The sequence below is a fragment of the Sus scrofa genome, chromosome 15, assembly GCF_054392235.1.
Source record: "Sus scrofa isolate SSC_HxYL_T2T_F1_AM1 chromosome 15, Sscrofa_HxYL_maternal_Yorkshire_Landrace_v2.0, whole genome shotgun sequence".
In the NCBI taxonomy this organism is placed as follows: Eukaryota; Metazoa; Chordata; class Mammalia; order Artiodactyla; family Suidae; genus Sus; species Sus scrofa.
This window is the reverse complement of record NC_139397.1, coordinates 64,477,323-64,495,418: the sequence shown is the minus strand read 5'-3', so window position 1 is coordinate 64,495,418 and position 18,096 is coordinate 64,477,323. Positions and strand designations below refer to the sequence as shown.

Sequence of the window (18,096 nt, the reverse complement as noted above, 5' to 3'; positions counted from 1 at the left end):
AGCCACGATGGGAACTCCAATATACTCAATATTTTGTAATAGCCTATAAGGAAAAAGAATCTGAAATAAATAAATACACACACACACACACACACGTATTAACTGAATCACTTTCCTGTGTACCTGAAACTAACACAATGTTGTAAATCAAGTATACTTAAATTTTTTTAGTTTTTTAAAAGAAAGCCATAGGATACTTGCTGGAAGGTCCTTCTGGGCAGAGGAATCAGCAGGTGTTAAGGCCCTGAGGTTGGAATTTGTTGCAAGCTTTCCAGAACAGGAAGAAGGCATCCAAGAGGGCTGGAGAAGAGTGTACAGAGGTCACTTGTGGAATCCACGGTGGGAAATTAATTTAGGTTTGTACTAAGTGGGATTCAAGGCTATTTAAGTATTTGGACCCAGAAAGTGATAGGACCTGATCCCTTTGTGGAGAATCATCTGTAAAGGCAGGAATGGAAGCCTTAGACAGTCTGTTCCTTGAATGGCTGTTGCTGGCTCAGCAATAGCAGAAATGCCCCACACCATGAGGTCAGTAAAAAACGAACCACTACCACACCAAATAAATACTCTATGTATGTGTGTGTCTGTGTAATTTTGTTCTTTGCTTTTTAGGTAGGAGAAATGTCATTATATTGTTGCTCAATTTTTTGATTAGTGGTATGATATAGGATATTTATTCAATTGCCTAATTGCCACCTGTTTTTTCCATCTTGGATTGGGGTTTTATCATCAATTGATCTGAGAACTTGATTTATTCATTAGTAACCCTTAGACCATCATATAATTGCCCCTTTGTCTATCACATTTGGGAAAAAATATTTTTCTAGTTTGTTGATCCCCCCCTTTTTTTTTACTAAAACATATTTTATTCTCCAAAAATCTGCTTTTCTTCACAGCATAGAAGACTAATTTGCAAAAGATAAAATATAGGAATAAAATGGATTAGCAATGAGATCCTGCTGTGTAGCACTCAGAACTATGTCTAGTCACTTCTGATGGAGCATGATAATGTGTGAAAATAGAATGTGTACATGTATGTGTAACTGGTTCACCATGTTGTACACTAGAAAAAAAATGTATTGGGGAAATAACTATTAAATAAAAAAAAATATGTCCCAATCCCTAAAAAATATATATATACACATATATATATACATATATATACACACATATACACACATATATATACATATATATACATACACATATATATACATACATATATATACATATATACATACATATACATACATACATACATACATATACATACATACATATATATACACATATATATATATACACACATATATATATATATGAATAAGGGAAAAATCATTGATTATGTATTTCTTTTTTTAATTAAATACACTTGATTTACAGTGGTGTGCCAGTTTCTGCTGTACAGCAGAGTAACCCAGTCATATGGATATATACATAATACTGACCTTTTATTTATTTATTAGTTTTTTTTTTTTTTTTTTTTTTTTTTTGCTTTTTAGGGCTTCACCCATAGCATATAGAGGTTCCCAGGCCAGGTGTCCAATCAGAGCTGTAGCCACCAGTCTATGCCACAGCCACAGCAATGCCAGATCCAAGCTACATCTGCAATCCACACCACAGCTCATGGCAACGCTGGATCCCTAACCCACTGAGTGAGGCCAGGTACCGAACTGCAACCTCGTTCCTAGTCGGATTTGTTTCTGCTGTGCCTTGGCAGGAACTCTTCATGCTGACCTTTTACTTTTGTGTATGATGTATTTTTTTTTCTTCAAATCCTGTACATTCATTCTATTAAAGCAATTTGTCTTGAAAAGACATAGATAAGATGTGATATCACTTATATGTGGGATCTAAAATATGAAACAAATGAATTTGTATCATATTTTACAAAACAGAAATAGACCTACAGACATAGAAAACAAATTTATGGTTACCAAAGAGGAAATGTGGGGGGATAACTTAGGAGTTTGGGATTATCAGATACAAACTACCGTATGTGAAATAGATAAAAGACAAAGTCCTACTGTATGGCACAGGGAACTATATTCAATATCGTGTAATAAACTATAATGTAAAAAATTTGAAAAATATAAAATATATAAATGAATCACTTTGCTGTACTAATACAACATTGTAAATCAACTATAATTCTATTTTTTTTAAAAGCTATTTTGTCTTGGATGATTGTAAAGTCACAAATATAGGGATTCCACACACTCTTCACCTAGTTTCTTCCAGTGATAAAATCTTAGAGAATTATAATTGTAGTACAATATCAAATCCAGGAAACTGACATTGACATAATTCACTGGTCCTCGAGATTTCACCAGTTTTACATGTACTCATTATATATTTAGTTCCAGGCAACTTTACCATGTTTAGATTTGTGTGATCACCACTGGTGTATGATGTATTTTTATATAAGTTTTCAATTTGAAGCCCAGCCTTTCCTTAATCATGGTGATTTTCATTTCCTTTGGACAAAGATTTGTTCAGGAAAGCTTTCTTTGGTTTCTTTTTCCAGGGGTACTGCCCCCACCCACCCACCCCTGGCCCATGGCTTTTTGTTTTTGTTTTTGGTTATTTCCTCACTAGATATAATTTGCTTTTGGACCAACTTCTTGACTGGCTCTTGGAGGGGAAAGTATGGAAAAAGAAGATGACTTGAGGTGGAGACAGGAGGGAACAGCTTTTTAGGGGCTGGAAATAACAAAAGCAGTAAATTCTTAATTAGAAAACCAGGCAGCTGACACTCAGAATTTCTGAACCAGGAGGAGAGTGGAATGGAAAAAAAAAAAAAAAAAAAAAAAAAAAAGATGCCCAAGCCTACTCTAAGCTGACCAATTTGTTCTTGACCGAGTGACCCAGCAATGATAACGATTTTAAAAATCCAAGCAGAAACTGGCAGAGGAGTTCCCGTCGTGGTGCAGCGGTTAACGAATCCGACTAGGAACCATGAGGTTGCGGGTTCGATCCCTGCCCTTGCTCAGTGGGTTAACAATCCGGCGTTGCCATGAGCTGTGGTGTAGGTTGCAGACGCGGCTCAGATCCTGCGTTGCTGTGGCTCTGGCGTAGGCTGGCAGCTACAGCTCCGATTAGACCCCTAGCCTGGGAACTTACATTATGCTGCAGGAGCGGCCCAAGAAATGGCAAAAAGACAAAAAAAAAAAAAAAAAGAAAGAAAGAAAGAAAAGAAACTGGCAGAACATTGTAAATCAACTATAATAAAATTAATTCATTAATTTTTAAAAACCCAGCTCTGGAATTTCCACTATGGCATAGTGGGTTAAGAATCTGACTGCAGCAGTTGGGTCACTGTGGAGGTGCAGGTTGCATCTCCAGCCCAGCACAGTGGCATCCAGCATTGCCGTAGCTGCAGCTCAGATTCAGTCCCTGGCCCAGAACTTCCATGTGCAGTGGGTGCGGCCACTACAAAAAATAAAATAATCCAGCCCTGTTGGCTTTACAGTGTTTCATCCCAGATGTTGGTGACAGCTCTTATTTTCTGGTGGTGATGTGGATTTCCTTCTTTATTTCCATCTGACCTGTTAAATGTAAGATCTGTGAAGGAAGAGGTTGGTGGTGTTTATCTCACTTTACTCTCAGGACAACCTCTGATGTTCGATAAAGGTTGGAATATGTGTCAGATGAATGAATGGTCAGAAAATATGCCGTGTTAGTGGGGAGTGGAGGATAGTTTGTCATAGACTGGTGGTTAGATGTGTTTAAAATTGGTTCCATTGTCCTGCTTTGTTAAACCAAGGAGTGCTTCTGAGCCCTGTGTCATCATTAGTTCTTAAACCTCCAGGCTGGCACATGGTGACATTTGTTGCCTTATTACTTCATGGTCCTGCCCCATGTTGCTTTTCCAGCTCTTCTTCATGTTTTAAGCTGTTCTTGGATCTCTTCTTTTGGCTAGTATGACATCATTTTCTTTTCTAAAATCAGCGCCTTCTAGGGTAGATTTTGGATGGCTGATGACTTTTGATATTCTGTACTCATTAATGGGATGGTACTTGATAAATATTGAAGGATCATTGTAAGTTTTCTTCTGATAAATAAATCCCTTTTTATAGAAGGTCAAAATATTTCTCAAATTTGCTATATAACAAATGTCACTCAATTATTGGTGATAAATTAGAATTCTTTAGACTTAAACATGAAATGGGGCGTCTTCTTCTAAAACCAACTTTCAGTTATCTTAGCTGGTGGTGGGCAGGGTAAATGAAAGTTCCCTGGATGCGTGTTCTTCCCTGTGATGTCTCGGGTATGGTTACCACCACTGCTTTTTGTGTTAAAGTACAGTTTTGATGTGTCTGTTAAGTTCCTGTGTATAACATATGCTAAGAACTAGAGTTTAAATGGTTCTTGTCAAGAAAGAGATCCTCTAGTGATACCAAGATGGCACCAGAGGATGGAAACATTTAGATGTGGACGCAGAGGAGGAAATGAAGAAGGAAAGCAGGTGATCTGCTTGATAAAGTAGGGAATACAGGGGTGGTGCACCCCAGCTTTGAGGAGGTTAAGGATCCAGGGAGCAGAAGGTCCCATCTGTCTTCTTCAGGTGTCCAAGGAAAGAGAAATTTGAACCGAGGATAGGATTAGGGTAGAGCTGGAAAGAGGGAAATAAGTTCTCTGGGAGCAAGCTAGAGAAAATAAACCAAAGATAGGACTAGCCCATGCTCAGAGGATGGGAAAAGTGAGTTCCTTTGGAAGGAAGGCTGGGGCTTAAATGTGTTGAGTACCTAATCTGACCTAAATGTCTGCCAAGTCACTGAAGGAGTAACATAAATGATCACCAGAGAAACATATTCCCCAAAACTAGAGGACATTGAGATCCAGGTTTCATTTACATGCCCATGGTCGCCCAAATCTGTGTTACATTTGCCTTTAGACCTTTACTAAAATGTGTTGAAATGCAATCACGTTGACTTCAAACCTTGTCTGACAACATAAAATCCTCCAAGCACAAAGTATGAGATACATATATGTGCTGAATTTTTTTGAACTCCATTTTGGGCCTGTTATTAAAATATCATCATCGGGAGTTCCCATTGTGGCTTAGCGGAAACAAATCTGACTAGTGTCCATGAGGATGCAGTTTCAATCCCTGACCTCACTCAGTGGGTTAAGGATCCAGCGTTGCTGTGGCTGTGGTGTAGGCCAGCAGTTGCAGCTCTGATTCAACCCCTAGCCTTGAAACTTCCATATGCCTTGGGTGCCGCCCTAAAAAAAAAAAAAAGAAAAAAAAAATCGTCATCATCATCATGAGTTGTAGTATGAAGAAAGGCAATGAAATGACCCAATTACTGTCTTTTCTTTCTTCCACTGCATTTTTAGAAAATAGGTCAAAGTCAGAAGGATATTTATGTGCTTTTCCTCCCCCAACTTTATTAGCGTGAGTATTCATTTCCTGAATATACCAAATGCACAAAATAAAAAGGATGGAGTATGGAACAAAGCTGGAAAAAGCATAGCCGTTGCTCTGTACATTAAGCACTTCTCTCTCCCACAAGCCAGAACCTCTCACCTTCCCATTCCAGGAAAGTTCTTCTTCTCTCTCAATGACGTGTAGATATTCCTGTCTTCCAATAGGTGGAATGGCTGAAAAACGAGGAGCCCATTGACTCTGAACAAGATGAGAACATTGATACCAGGGCAGACCACAACCTCATCATCAGGCAGGCGCGGCTCTCGGATTCAGGGAATTACACCTGCATGGCAGCCAACATCGTGGCCAAGAGGAGGAGCCTGTCGGCCACAGTGGTGGTTTATGGTAAGACCAGCCCAAAAGCCAGGAATGCATAGAGAGCATAGAAAGCAGAGAAGTGGAGGGATGTGCATGTGTATTAGGACGTTCAGTGTTTCCAACTGAAAGGATTTGGGGGTCTTCCATTGCACTGCTCTTTCTTGCCTCCCCCGTTTGGCAAGTGAGAGCCAATCCCTATAGCTATGAATGTATTTGCTCTTTCACCCAAGACTGGACTTCCCAGAGATCACCAGTGACATTTCCAATTTCCTTTCAAAACCATTTTAAAAAGTTGTTTATTTTCTTCCACTGTGTTTATATAAGAAAAGAATTGGGGTGGGCAACTTCTGCTTTCCACTCCTCCCTAACCCACCCCCACCCCCATCCTCCCCACACCTGCTGCCGGGAGTTCCCTTTCTGGTATATGAGATCTGCCAAAAACAAACATTACTATTTGTTGACTATCTCAGGTATTGTATAAATGAAATTCCCAGCTCTTTAAGCCAGGGCCCTCCTTTCCACAGTAGAAGAGCCCTGGGGTTTATTTTTGAAGCACTTAAAGTAATGGAAATTCAAATGCTGGTATTTTCTTCTTAGACTCTGAGTTTTCAAGTGCTTAGAGGTATGTGGATGAGGTCTTCCTGTTGTTCACCATTTCCTTGCAAAGCGAATTCTCTGCATCCATCCTCTGTCAGAAGAGGAGACTGGGGGGCAGAGACGAGGAAAGCCCCACTGTTGCCTTGCGATGGTGGTGGGGTGGCTGGCTGGTGAGGGTTCCCGTCGGTCCCTTGGTCCCTGGAAGCCCAACTCACAACACCTGGCAAGTGGCTTGCACATAGTAGGCAATCAGTAAAAACCTCTTTTCCTTTTTTCTTCTCCCCTCCCCATTTTTCTCTCTCAGTGAATGGAGGCTGGTCTTCCTGGACAGAGTGGTCAGCCTGCAATGTTCGCTGTGGTAGAGGATGGCAGAAACGTTCCCGGACCTGCACCAATCCAGCTCCTCTCAATGGTGGGGCCTTTTGTGAGGGAATGTCAGTGCAGAAAATAACCTGCACTTCTCTCTGTCCTGGTGAGATATATGTAGATTCCCTTTTCCCTTCTGTCCCACCAACACTGCTGAGCTGGTGTGAAGCATCCCACATAAACGTCCTTCCCAAAGCGACCATCTCCCACATTCTTAGAATGGAGCCTTGGTCCAAAGGGCTAACGTGGAACTCATTGTAATAGCAAGAACATGGGTGAAGTACCTCTGGGGGCATATGTTTTTCCTTAACACTCAGATGACCCTAGACACTCACCATCCGTAAGCCAAATGCTTTGATGTATTTTTCTACTACCAGTGTTTGCTGGGGTTAAACCATCCCCTTCTCTCATTTGTGTAATAGCGGGGATTAAGTGAATTGTCTATGAGCACAAAACAGATACTTGACCTTTTTATCATCAGTCAGCAATCCACTAACCTCATCAGTTTTACCTTTGTATTTATTGACAATACAAAGTGGCAGAGACTGTATAATATCACAGCAATTTCTCTTTCACATTTGGTCTGTGCTTGCCTTCCTTTCTGATTAGAGAGAGGCTTCATTGGCCAAATACGGCTTTTATGAGTTCTTGTGTTCCTCTTCCTGCCTCTAACCCAATTTATACAGTGAAAAATGGATGAGATGGAAGATGACTTTCTATATGGAAAGCATATCCTCCCACTGAGAAATAAATGGATCCCGATCACATGTTTCGTCACATGCCTGATGAAACAGTAACTCCAAGAGCACTGGCCCAGAGCCTTCTGCCTTTTCAAATTTCAAATCTAGTTCCACTCAAAACTCAGGTGAGCCTCTCACTGGCAGGATATTCTTGGAGTTGTGTTTTGAACTTGTATCCCATGAACATTTATTGAGTGCTTACTATGTGCCAGGTACTGTGCAAGACACGTTTCCACACATTATATCATTTAGCTCTGTGTTGTGAGTTTTGTGACCCTGCCCCCCACCCTCTCACCCCCCTGCCCAGTTGACAAAAACTAAGGCTTGCTTAGCCAATAAGTTGACAGAACCAAGATCAGGACTCAGATATTTGGCTTCAAGTGTAGAATTTTTATTTTTCCCTACTCTGGACTAATTGCTCTAGATGAAAAATTGTCATATCTTCAGTAACCCAAATAACCATGGTTGGACTATTCCTAGGAGGTAATGGAACAATTGCCTCCAAGAGCTACCATACTCTCTAGGGTTGTTTTTTAGTGGAATTAAATTCAGTTTCTAATACAGCAGCCATCCATGACCCAAGAAATTCTATTTGTGTAAGTCCTGGTATCTTGGGGTTTGGCTGACCTGTTTTAGTTTAATACTATCAATATATATTGGCTTAACGTTTTATTATTGAGGGGCTTCTAGGATTCAAAGAGCTTTTATGCTACTCCCAGTTCTAAACTGTCAACCCACAAGGAAGTGGTGATTACTGGTGGTTCTTGCATGTAGTTTATCTGTCCATCTATGAGGCACTAGGGCATGAAAGACTGGGAAAGAATGGATAATGACATGATTAGCCAACCCAAGGGCACTGGTAATTCGAATGCTTGCCCAAATTCAGTAATTGGTCTCATCCTGAAATAGCAAGAGAATTACCCCGCCGCTTTTGTTAGCCTATCTCTTTAGAAAAGAAACCATGGAGAGAAGATAAACAGATATATTATTTTGTTTTTGTGGCAGTGGTGATTTCTTCAAAATCCAGCTCTAAGAACAACAGCGGTCCTGGGGAGCGGGGAAGAGGGAAGTGTGCTGACAGCCACCAGATTCATTCTAATGCTGGCTCCTTCTGTTTCCCTTTGAAGTGGATGGGAGCTGGGAAGTGTGGAGTGAGTGGTCAGTCTGCAGTCCAGAGTGCGAGCATTTGCGCATCCGGGAGTGCACGGCCCCGCCCCCGAGAAACGGAGGCAAATTCTGCGAAGGTCTCAGCCAGGAATCTGAAAACTGTACAGATGGCCTCTGCATCCTAGGTAATGCCTTCCATTACACACCTTCTGTGTCTGTCCGTAATACAAAAAAGAAACGCCATGGCCATTAACTCAGTGGAATATGTTAACAGAATAGGATCTCCCAGAGCAAAAAGAAAATGAGTGAGAAGTGTCGAAAAGTAGACAAATAGAGTTTTAACAGAGAGGGGGTAATTTTAGAGATCGCTATCACACCATAAATACCATCCACATGTATGTTATTAATGTCAGCTGGTACAGTTTGAAGAGAAAAGATGTAAGAAAATGTTTCAAACTTTGGGCTTAGCAGTTCTTTGAGTGGCTAGCATTTTTAGGTTTGGTGAAATTCTGATACAGACCACCATATACTTATATTTCTCCCAAGAATTTTACGGCACGGTGAAACATTTAATAATCCTCAGAGACCATGGTTTGGTGACAAGGGGCGTATGTTGTGACTGTTCCATTACAGATGGGGGAAAAATATGGCACTGAGGCAGGGTGGGTTTGTATCAAATTGGTCTGGCAGAGCAGGAAATAGAAGGCTCATTTCAGAACTCCCAAGCTTTTGCTTTTTTCCTTTTTTTTTTTTTTTTTTTTAAGGACCATACCCTCGGCATATGGAAGTTCCCAGGCTAAGGGTCGAATGAGAGCCACAGCAACACCAGATCCGAGCACATCTGCAGCCTACACCATAGCTCACAGCATCACCAGATGCTTAACCCACTGAGCAAGGCCAGGGATCAAACCTGTGTCTTCATGGATACTAATCGGGTTCGTTACCATTGAGCCACAACAGGAACTCCCTTTGCTTTATTCCTGACATTACACCGTCACCATCTCTGGGTATGAAAGAATCACACAGAGCCACATAGAGATGGGTTTTAATTTAGTGCTGTCTTGTACTAGCTCGGTGATCCTGGACAAGTCAGTTAACTACTTAACTTCTCTGACTGTAAGTAACAAAAACTGTACCTATTTTTGGTTATTGCCAAGGCGCAATGATAAAAGACTACATTTGAATATTTCATGGCAGAGAATAGGTTCTCAGTCAATATGAATTTCTTTTCCACTTGCCCACTGTGCTAAGGTGTATTGATTTTTCTTAGATCCTTCAAAGATAAGAAATTCAGGGCATACTTCCTCTCTAGAACTGGGTTTCCTTTTTGGAAAATATCCAGCAATAATAATAATAATAATAATATAGTTTAAGTATCTGTCATCTTTTCAGGAATATGTGTCACTTTTTATGTGGGAATATTACAGTAGGAAGGAAGTATCTAAATTGAATTTATCTTTCTGCATCAATATGACTGTCTGTGCTTTAAAAGCAAGACTCTACAAACATGCTAACCCTTCTATTATTAAAATGGTTAATACATTAGTTAAAATGTTTAATACATTGAAACAAGGACCTCTTTTTTTTTTTCTTTTTTGGCCGCCCCCATGGCATGTGGAATTCCAAGGCCAGGGATCAGATCCTAGCCATAGCTACAGCAATGCCAGATCCTTTAATCCACTGTGCTGGGCCAGGGATCAAACCTGTGTTCCAGTGCTCCAGAGACATCACCAGTCCCATTGCACCACATCAGAAACTCTGAAATGAGGATTTTTTTTTTTTTTTTTTTTTTTTTGGTCTTCCTTCCTTTTAGGGCCATACCGGAGCATATGGAGGTCCCAAGCTAGGGGTCCAAACTGTAGCCACCAGCCTATGCCAGAGTCACAGAAACGCAACACCAGATCCTTAACCTACTGAGAGAGGCCAGGGATTGAACCCACATCCTCATGGATCCTAGTTGGGTTTGCTAACCACTGAGCCACAATGGGAACTCCTAAAATGAGGACTTTCTAATAGCCCATAGTTCCTTGATTTGCCGGTGTAAGTACTAAGCAATCTGCAGATACAGAGGCTGTAAAAAAGATACCCACATGTCTCAGTGATGAAAGGTCTGTGCTCTCTAATATATTCCTTCCCCTTCCTAAGCACAAGGAAATGTAACACAAACTCAATAGCAAGAGGTTTAAGGAAATGTGTTTCTGACCACCCTTCACCACTACCAGGTTTATCTGAAATATACCTTTGAGGTATGACTATTTTTTAATGTTTTTTAAACATATTTTCATTGATAGGGTTAGGACTATAAATCTCATATGTCTTCTAAAAAGCCCATTGACAATATAATTATGTGGCTACTTGCTATAGTTTAGATAATCATTAGAGATATTTGAAATTTTAGAAATAAGAAAACACTGGTTGAATTTTAGATGATCATAGTAATAACCTTCCCTGACAACCACCAACTGGACTTAGAGAAAATTCCATGGATGTCGGACTTCAACCCGACAATGTTTAGCCCCAAATGTGAGAAAGAATCGTCAAATATGTGAAAAATTATTTATTTTCACTTGTATTGCAATCAGCAGTTATTTGTCAGCTGAGTATGAGTTGTGTTTAGGACTGAAAGGAATTACCATCACTAAGAGGATACTGACCAGCTTGGGTCCCAATTCTAAAATCTGAGATACTGTATTCATCAGGCTTCTCTAGAGAAACATAGCCATGTATATAGGTTGTTGATATACATACATACACATATAAAAAGATTATAAGAAATTGTGTATGTTTCACCAGGCAAAATCTACAGAGCCAATGTCCCAGTTCAAGTCCAAAGGCTGACATCCTGCTGGAGAACCAGGAAGAGCTGGTGTCCCTGTTCAGACTGTCAGGCAGGAGAAGTTTCTCTTACTTGGGGAAGATCAGGCCTTCAACTGATTGGATATTCAGGAGGGCATTCTGCTTTTCTCAGCCTGCCAATTTTAAGTTGGTTTCATCTGAAAACACCCTCCAGAATAAAGTGTGACCAAATATTTAGGTACTTGATGGCCTAGTCAGGTTGACAAATAAAATTAACTGTCACACATGCACAGAACTTCTGAAGTTCTAAAGCATAGCTCTTTTGTTGGAGCCAGTCAAGCTATAGTTCAGGCTTTAAATATTTAAATGTAGTCTTTTATCACTGAGCCCTGGCAATAACCAATAGCTTGAGTTACTAAATGAAATCCTCCAAGGGACATGGGCTATGTCTGGTTTTGGCCACACATGTATAGTTTAGTGGATATACTCTTCCCATTTCCCAATAGAAGGAATAAAAAAGATAGGAAAATTGATCTAGAATATGTTCAGTATTGGAGGTTAAAATCTCTGTTAAATCCTCTCCTAAGTTTAAAATGCTGTGTAAGGAGTTCCTATTGTAGCTCAGCAGATTAAGAACCCTTCCAGCATCCATGAGGACACAGGTTTGATCCTTGGACTTGTTCAGTGGGTTAAGGATCTGGCATTGCTCTGAGCTGTGGTTTAGGTCGCAGATGCGGCTTGGATCTGATGTTGCTATGGCTGTGGGATAGACAGATAGCTGTAGCTCTGATTTGACCCCAGGAACTTCCCTATGCCACAGGTTCAGCCATAGAAATGAATGAATGAATAAAATGCTATGTAAGCCTTTTCTTTCCAGTCAATCTCTTTATTCCCCTAGTCCCTTTTCTACTTAAGCATGGGTTTTTCCAGCATTCTTGCCTCAATAGTATGCATATTAAGATGTCTGTCAGATAGCAGAGATGCTTGATGGCTACAATGACTAAGCTTTCTGACAGAAAAAGAGTGAAGCCTATGAAATCATGGAGGTAAAGGAAATATATTTACACAGCAGTGGGAAAAGGGTGTGTAGCTAAGAGCTCCACATTGAGATCGAGGCTGCTCTTTTAGACAGAGCATGACTACCAGTGTCAACAGAAATGAATGACATTTTACTATCTCTAAAGAATCATCGGTCAGCCATCTAGTTAAATGATGTTGCCTTCACTCTGTGCTTCTCGTTGGTACTCTGCCAGAGTGTGCTCTTGGTGAAACTGGCTGTGCTCTCAAGATAGAGATCCAGTGAAGGCTGGGTTTGATTAAAATAGCATTTGGCAGTAGCTCTCTGGAGCAGTCGCTTTGTGCAGGATCTAGGTCATGTTACGATTTGGGAATTCCCTTCATCCTAATTTTTTTTTTCCCCTTTCTGCCAGACATGACCCTAAAGCAAGTCCTCAATTCCCAACTTCTCTTGGAGGTTTCACAGTGACATTGCTTGCCTCTTGGATGACTTACCCTTCTTTAATTGTATTTCACCCTCAACAAAGCCTCTGGATTTCCTTTGTGGTCCCGGAGGGCTGCATTTTTCTCCCAGAGATGGAGCTGCCAGCTCTGAATGATCACTGTAATATTTGGGTGTGATTGTTGCTTGGTCAGTTGTGACTGGAGCACAGGACCTCAGTGTTAGGCTGTCATACATGGCCATGCCTAAATGCTCCCAACAAGGAAATAAATGCCCCAAGACTGGTGAGCGTGAGATTAGGCAGTTCTTGCCAATAGTCATTAGTCTGAGGTTCCAAATTGCAAGTATAAACTAAACATCCAGTGCCTTTATGCTAGAGCAGTTCTTTTCTGGGAAGATAATTAGGTGGGATGACTGTCTAGAGATAGGAACTTTTTTTTTTCTGTCTTTTTAGGGCCGCACCCACGGCATATGGAGGTTCCCAGGCTAGGGTCAGATCAGAGCTATAGCCCCCAGCCTACACCACAGCTCACGGCAACACCAGATCCTTAATCCATTAGCGAGGCTAGGGATCAAACCTCCGTCCTCATGGATCCTAGTCAGGTTTCCTACGGCTGAGCCACGATGGGAACTCCCTAGGGATAGGTACTTGAAGATCCGTGTTTTCTAAGCTTTGATATCCAAAGCAGATAGTTATCCTTTTTCTTTTTCAATTTATTTCTTTATTAGTGTATAGTTGATTTACATTGTTGTCAGTTTCTGCTGTACAGCATAGTGACCCAGTCTTACACGTATTACATTCTTTTTCTCATGTTATCTTCCATTATGGTCTATCCCAAGAGACTGGATATGGTTCCCTAGAATCAGGTAGTTTCTGACCCTCATCCTTTCTGCTTTGCTGGACTTAGCTGCTTCTGTGTTTGGAGGATCTCAGCCGGAGGTGAATAACAGGTACCTTCCTCAGGGGCTGGAATAGAAGAGTGAAAATGGCGGGGTATTTAGTTTGAACCTAAGAATTAAGGGAAGCCTGTTCCCTCTCCCTTTAGTTCAGGGTATAGAAAACTAAGGGGCTTTGACTTGAGAGGATTAAGTGGGTCTGCTTCAGAGGGGATTAGTGCCCAGATGTGCAGTGAGAATGAAGCCAGAGAAATGTCACAGGGCCCCAGAAGAGAGAGGAAATCTTCAAGGCTGAGCTACCTAAGAGCTAGCCCGTCCTTGTCAAGATGGGTGATAGGTCACTTCAGCATTGACAGTTCCAAAACTGCACCATTGGTTACATGGGGCTTTGTTTCCATTTCTGATGGATACACTGATTAAAAAAAGTTTAAGTTGATGGTTTGGAAACCTCAACAAGGATTAAGACACCTAGGAGTTCCCATCGTGGTGCAGTGGAAACAAATCTGACTAGGAACCATGAGGTGATGGCCTTGCTTGGTAGGTTGGGGATCTGGCGTTGCCGTGAGCTGTGGTGTAGGTTGCAGATGCGGCTCCAATCTGGCGTTGCTGTGGCTTTGGCATAGGCCGGTGGCTACAGCTCTGATTTGACCCCTAGCCTGGGAACCTCTGCATGCTCTGGGCGTGGCCCTAGAAAGACAAAAAGACCAAAAAAAAAAAAAAAGGGTAAAGACATTTATACAATAGCAGATTCAAATAAACATCCCCAAGCTATATCTCATAATCCAACCACATTGTCTATGGCATTATCTTCTTAAATGACCCAAAGGAAGCACCTGAAAAGGTGAGCCTGTAATCACATCAAAGTAAAGCTTGCCTTGGTAAATAAACATTTTCTCTTGGATCATTCTAAGCCTCATTGTTATCCATTCCAGTAATTACCTGGGTCCCTTTCCTATATTTCCTAGGGCACTGAATAAGACAATTTTCATTCCAGAGTTAGCTCAGTGCATCTGAAACAACTCTTGTTTTTTGCTAGTGGGTTACAGAATGCCTGTTTTTCAAAAAAAATTTTATTATGGTTGATTTGCAATGTTGTGTCAGTTTCTGATGTATAGCATAGTGACCCAGTCATACATATATATACATTCTTTTTCTCATACTATCTTCTATCATGTTTTATCCCAAAAGATTGGATACAGTTCCCTGTACTGTACAGTAGGACCTCATTACTTATCCATTCTAAATGTAATTAGCCAGTATGCCTATTTTGTATATAGGATTATAACAGATGGGTGTCCCTTTCTTGAAACCAAACCCATCATGACCTTTCACTGGGCAAAGAGGCAGGAGTGGTACTTATTCTTAAAACTTTTTGTTGGATAAGTTCATATTTCAGGGCCTTCTACACTATGTAATAGCTTAATTATAGCATGGTACAGTTCTGTATAGCAGAAATGAAAATATCAGCAGCAAGATAACGTCCTAGCTTAGTGCATTAGGCTGTCAGGAAGTTTCCTACTGCTTGCTAATTCTCCCAAGTCATTTTAATATTAAAAACCCATTCCCACTCCATTTTAAGTGCATAGTAGGTATTCCTTTTTACATAAAGATTTTTCCTAGAAATACGCAATAGCTGCCTTTCTGCATAAAAAACAATTGATTAATTCAGAGTTGCCTTTATGTTTACTGCATAGAAAATGTGGATATGGTATTACAGACCCAGAGGAATAATATGACTGTAGATTTGGACACATATGGTGTCATTAGCAGTTTAGCAACAATCTCTCCCCCGTGCCCCAATAAATGCTTTCCCATTAGGGGCTCCAATGAGAAGACAAGTGAATAACATGCTTTAAGGAGACAGAGTGGACTGGCTCGTAACTGAAGTTTCCATTGTGCTTAATTAAAAAAGAAAATAAAGCAGAGATGTCTCAGTACTCATGTGTCTTAGTGAGAACTTTTTTTTTTTATGCTACAAGGCTAAAACTGTCACTTTTGTGCCTTGTAATAAGAGACCATGCACTCCAGTGCCGTCTTGGGTAGATTTGAGCATAAGAGGAAAAAAATGAACCATATACAACAAATTACCATAAAATATCTCCCCTTTGTTATTCACCCCCTGTGGACTCTTCTACATTTATGCCTTGTTAATAGAAAGATGAAGACATCTAACTTTTTTTTTTTTTAGCATAATCTCCCTTCTAAATAAGGATTGGCCTCTATCCCTTGGCCCACGATTGATGTATATTATGTTAAGTCATTAAAAATCCGTGGCCTTCCTTATCAGCCAGCTCTGAAACACTTGAGATGCCTTTTGTCATGCAGGAAATTTCATCACCATATTCTCTTTATTTCTTCATAGACCTTTGCCACCCATATATGGTCACAACAGAATGACCGTGATTAAGAATTTCTTTCTCAGCTAATATTGTTTCTTTCTTCTACTTTTTCCTATTAAATCCCCCCCAACATATTTGAGTATGAACGTTTACACTCTGCTTCTATTCTTTGGGTGGAATGGGACAGGAAGTGCCGTGTGGTGCTATAGAATCATCTCCAAAACATTGTGTCTCTCAGGCACATCTCATTAACTTTGTTCATATGAGAGAAGTTGAACTAACACACCTCTACTGTGAATAGGAAGGACTTTGCAATGAAATTTGGGCAGCCAGAGAGCACGATACATTGCTTAGAAGGGTACACACATCACAGTACAGAGAGAAGAAAAAAGTCTAAAAACAGAACACCTGAGAAAATGAAATAAATAAGAATGGATCCTTGTGATGATGTAAATTGGAGACAGGAAACCCATTAGAAAGCTTAAAGACATTTCTTTGTTTTTCTTTTTTAATGTCTTTTAGGGCTGCACATGTAGCATATGGAAGTTCCCAGGCTAGGGGTCCAATCAGAGCTACAGCTGCTGACCTACACTACAGCTCACGCAACACCAGATCCTTAACCCCCTCAGCGAGGCCAAGGAATCAAACCCACAACCTTATGGATACTAGTCGGGTTTGTTTCCTCTGAGCCATGATGGCAACTCCCAGGACGTTTCTTAAGGAAGGGAACTTTTAGCCCCAGGACCAGATAATGGGTGGCAATTACAAATTCATTATAAAGAAAAGAGAAATATTTTGTAGATGGTACACCCAAGAAGCCCAGGGAAGGTATCAGCTCTGACCTGGTTGGTAGAAGGTGCAGTGGTTGAGTTTCCATCAGGGCTATCCCAGAATGGGCCTGGGTGGAGCTGGCCTTCAGAACAAAGGCTGAACAGCCTCCCAGGGCCCTCTGTGTTTGAGTTGAAATGTTATTCTGCATTTGAAATATTAGAAATGGACATGAACCTAGAATTGAAAGAAAGGAATGAGCTGAGCCTACAGGATTTGAACTTTTATCTTGTAGATAACAGGCTGAAGAGTCTGGGCGCTGGGGTCGGATTGCTTGAGTTTGAATTTTGGTTCCCATGCAGTGAGCAACTTTCTTCATTTCTCTAAGCCTCGATTTACTCATCTATAAAATAAATGTTCTAATAGGGCCTATTAGAAAGGGTTCTTTCGGAGGAGGACATGCCCTAATCCATGCAAAGCCTTTGACATCCATAGTAAGCACTCCATTTGTATAAATGAGTGTGTATGTATGTGTGTTCTAGTAAAGGGATTGCTATGGCAGAAAAATGTATGTTTTCCATGTTCTGCAGGAGTATTGAGAGTGTGACCCTCTAGATATTTTCTTAAAACATTTCCTAATATATCTGACTAATCTAGTGTGGCTAATGAAATAAAATGTGCTTGCCATTAAAATTGGTAAGAGACACACACACACACACACACACAAGAGAGACACAAATGGTGTTCTTTGTATGAACCAGTTCTGAGTGGTAATTTGAGACATATGGTGGGTTGCAGGGAAGCAGTTTAGGAGGACCATGACAATTCATGAGAATTCTTAAACTTGCTTTCACACCAGTGTCAATATCCTTTGCCCCCAAACATCTGATAAGTAGCTGAATGCACAGTCCTTTCCAGTCTTCCTTTACAGGTGGGATTTAGTTCTGAGGAAGAGACAGTCAAGGTGATCTATGAGATCCCCCAGGTCTATGATGCTTATGGATAATTTAAAATAACTCAAGGGGGAGTTCCCTTCGTGGCTCAGTGGCTAACAAACCCGACTAGTATCCATGAGGACACGGGTTTGATCCCTGGCCTCCCTCAGTGGGTTAAGGATCTGGCGTTGCCCTGAACTGTGGTGTAGGTTGCAGATGTGGCTTGGAGCCCATGTTGCTATGGCTGTGGCGTAGTTTGGCAGCTACAGCTCTGATTCCACCCCTAGCCTGGGAACATCCATATGCCATGGGTGTGGCCCTAAAAAGACAAAAACAAAAA

At 40.8% G+C, this 18,096-nt stretch overlaps 1 protein-coding gene across 16 annotated transcripts in view; it reads left to right on the top strand.

Moving 5' to 3' along the window:
- UNC5D (unc-5 netrin receptor D) overlaps window positions 1-18,096 on the top strand; it is a 613,063-nt gene that overhangs the window by 473,035 nt on the left and 121,932 nt on the right. For 8 of the 16 annotated variants that reach the window (XM_021076125.2, XM_021076129.2, XM_021076127.2 and 5 more), the window contains exons 5-7: window positions 5,599-5,779; window positions 6,654-6,821; window positions 8,583-8,747. In XM_021076125.2, coding sequence (XP_020931784.1) covers window positions 5,599-5,779; window positions 6,654-6,821; window positions 8,583-8,747 — 514 coding nt within the window. The remainder of the gene's footprint in view (window positions 1-5,598; window positions 5,780-6,653; window positions 6,822-8,582; window positions 8,748-18,096) is intronic. The other 8 variants (XM_021076135.2, XM_021076133.2, XM_085000051.1 and 5 more) reach the window with 1 other exon arrangement.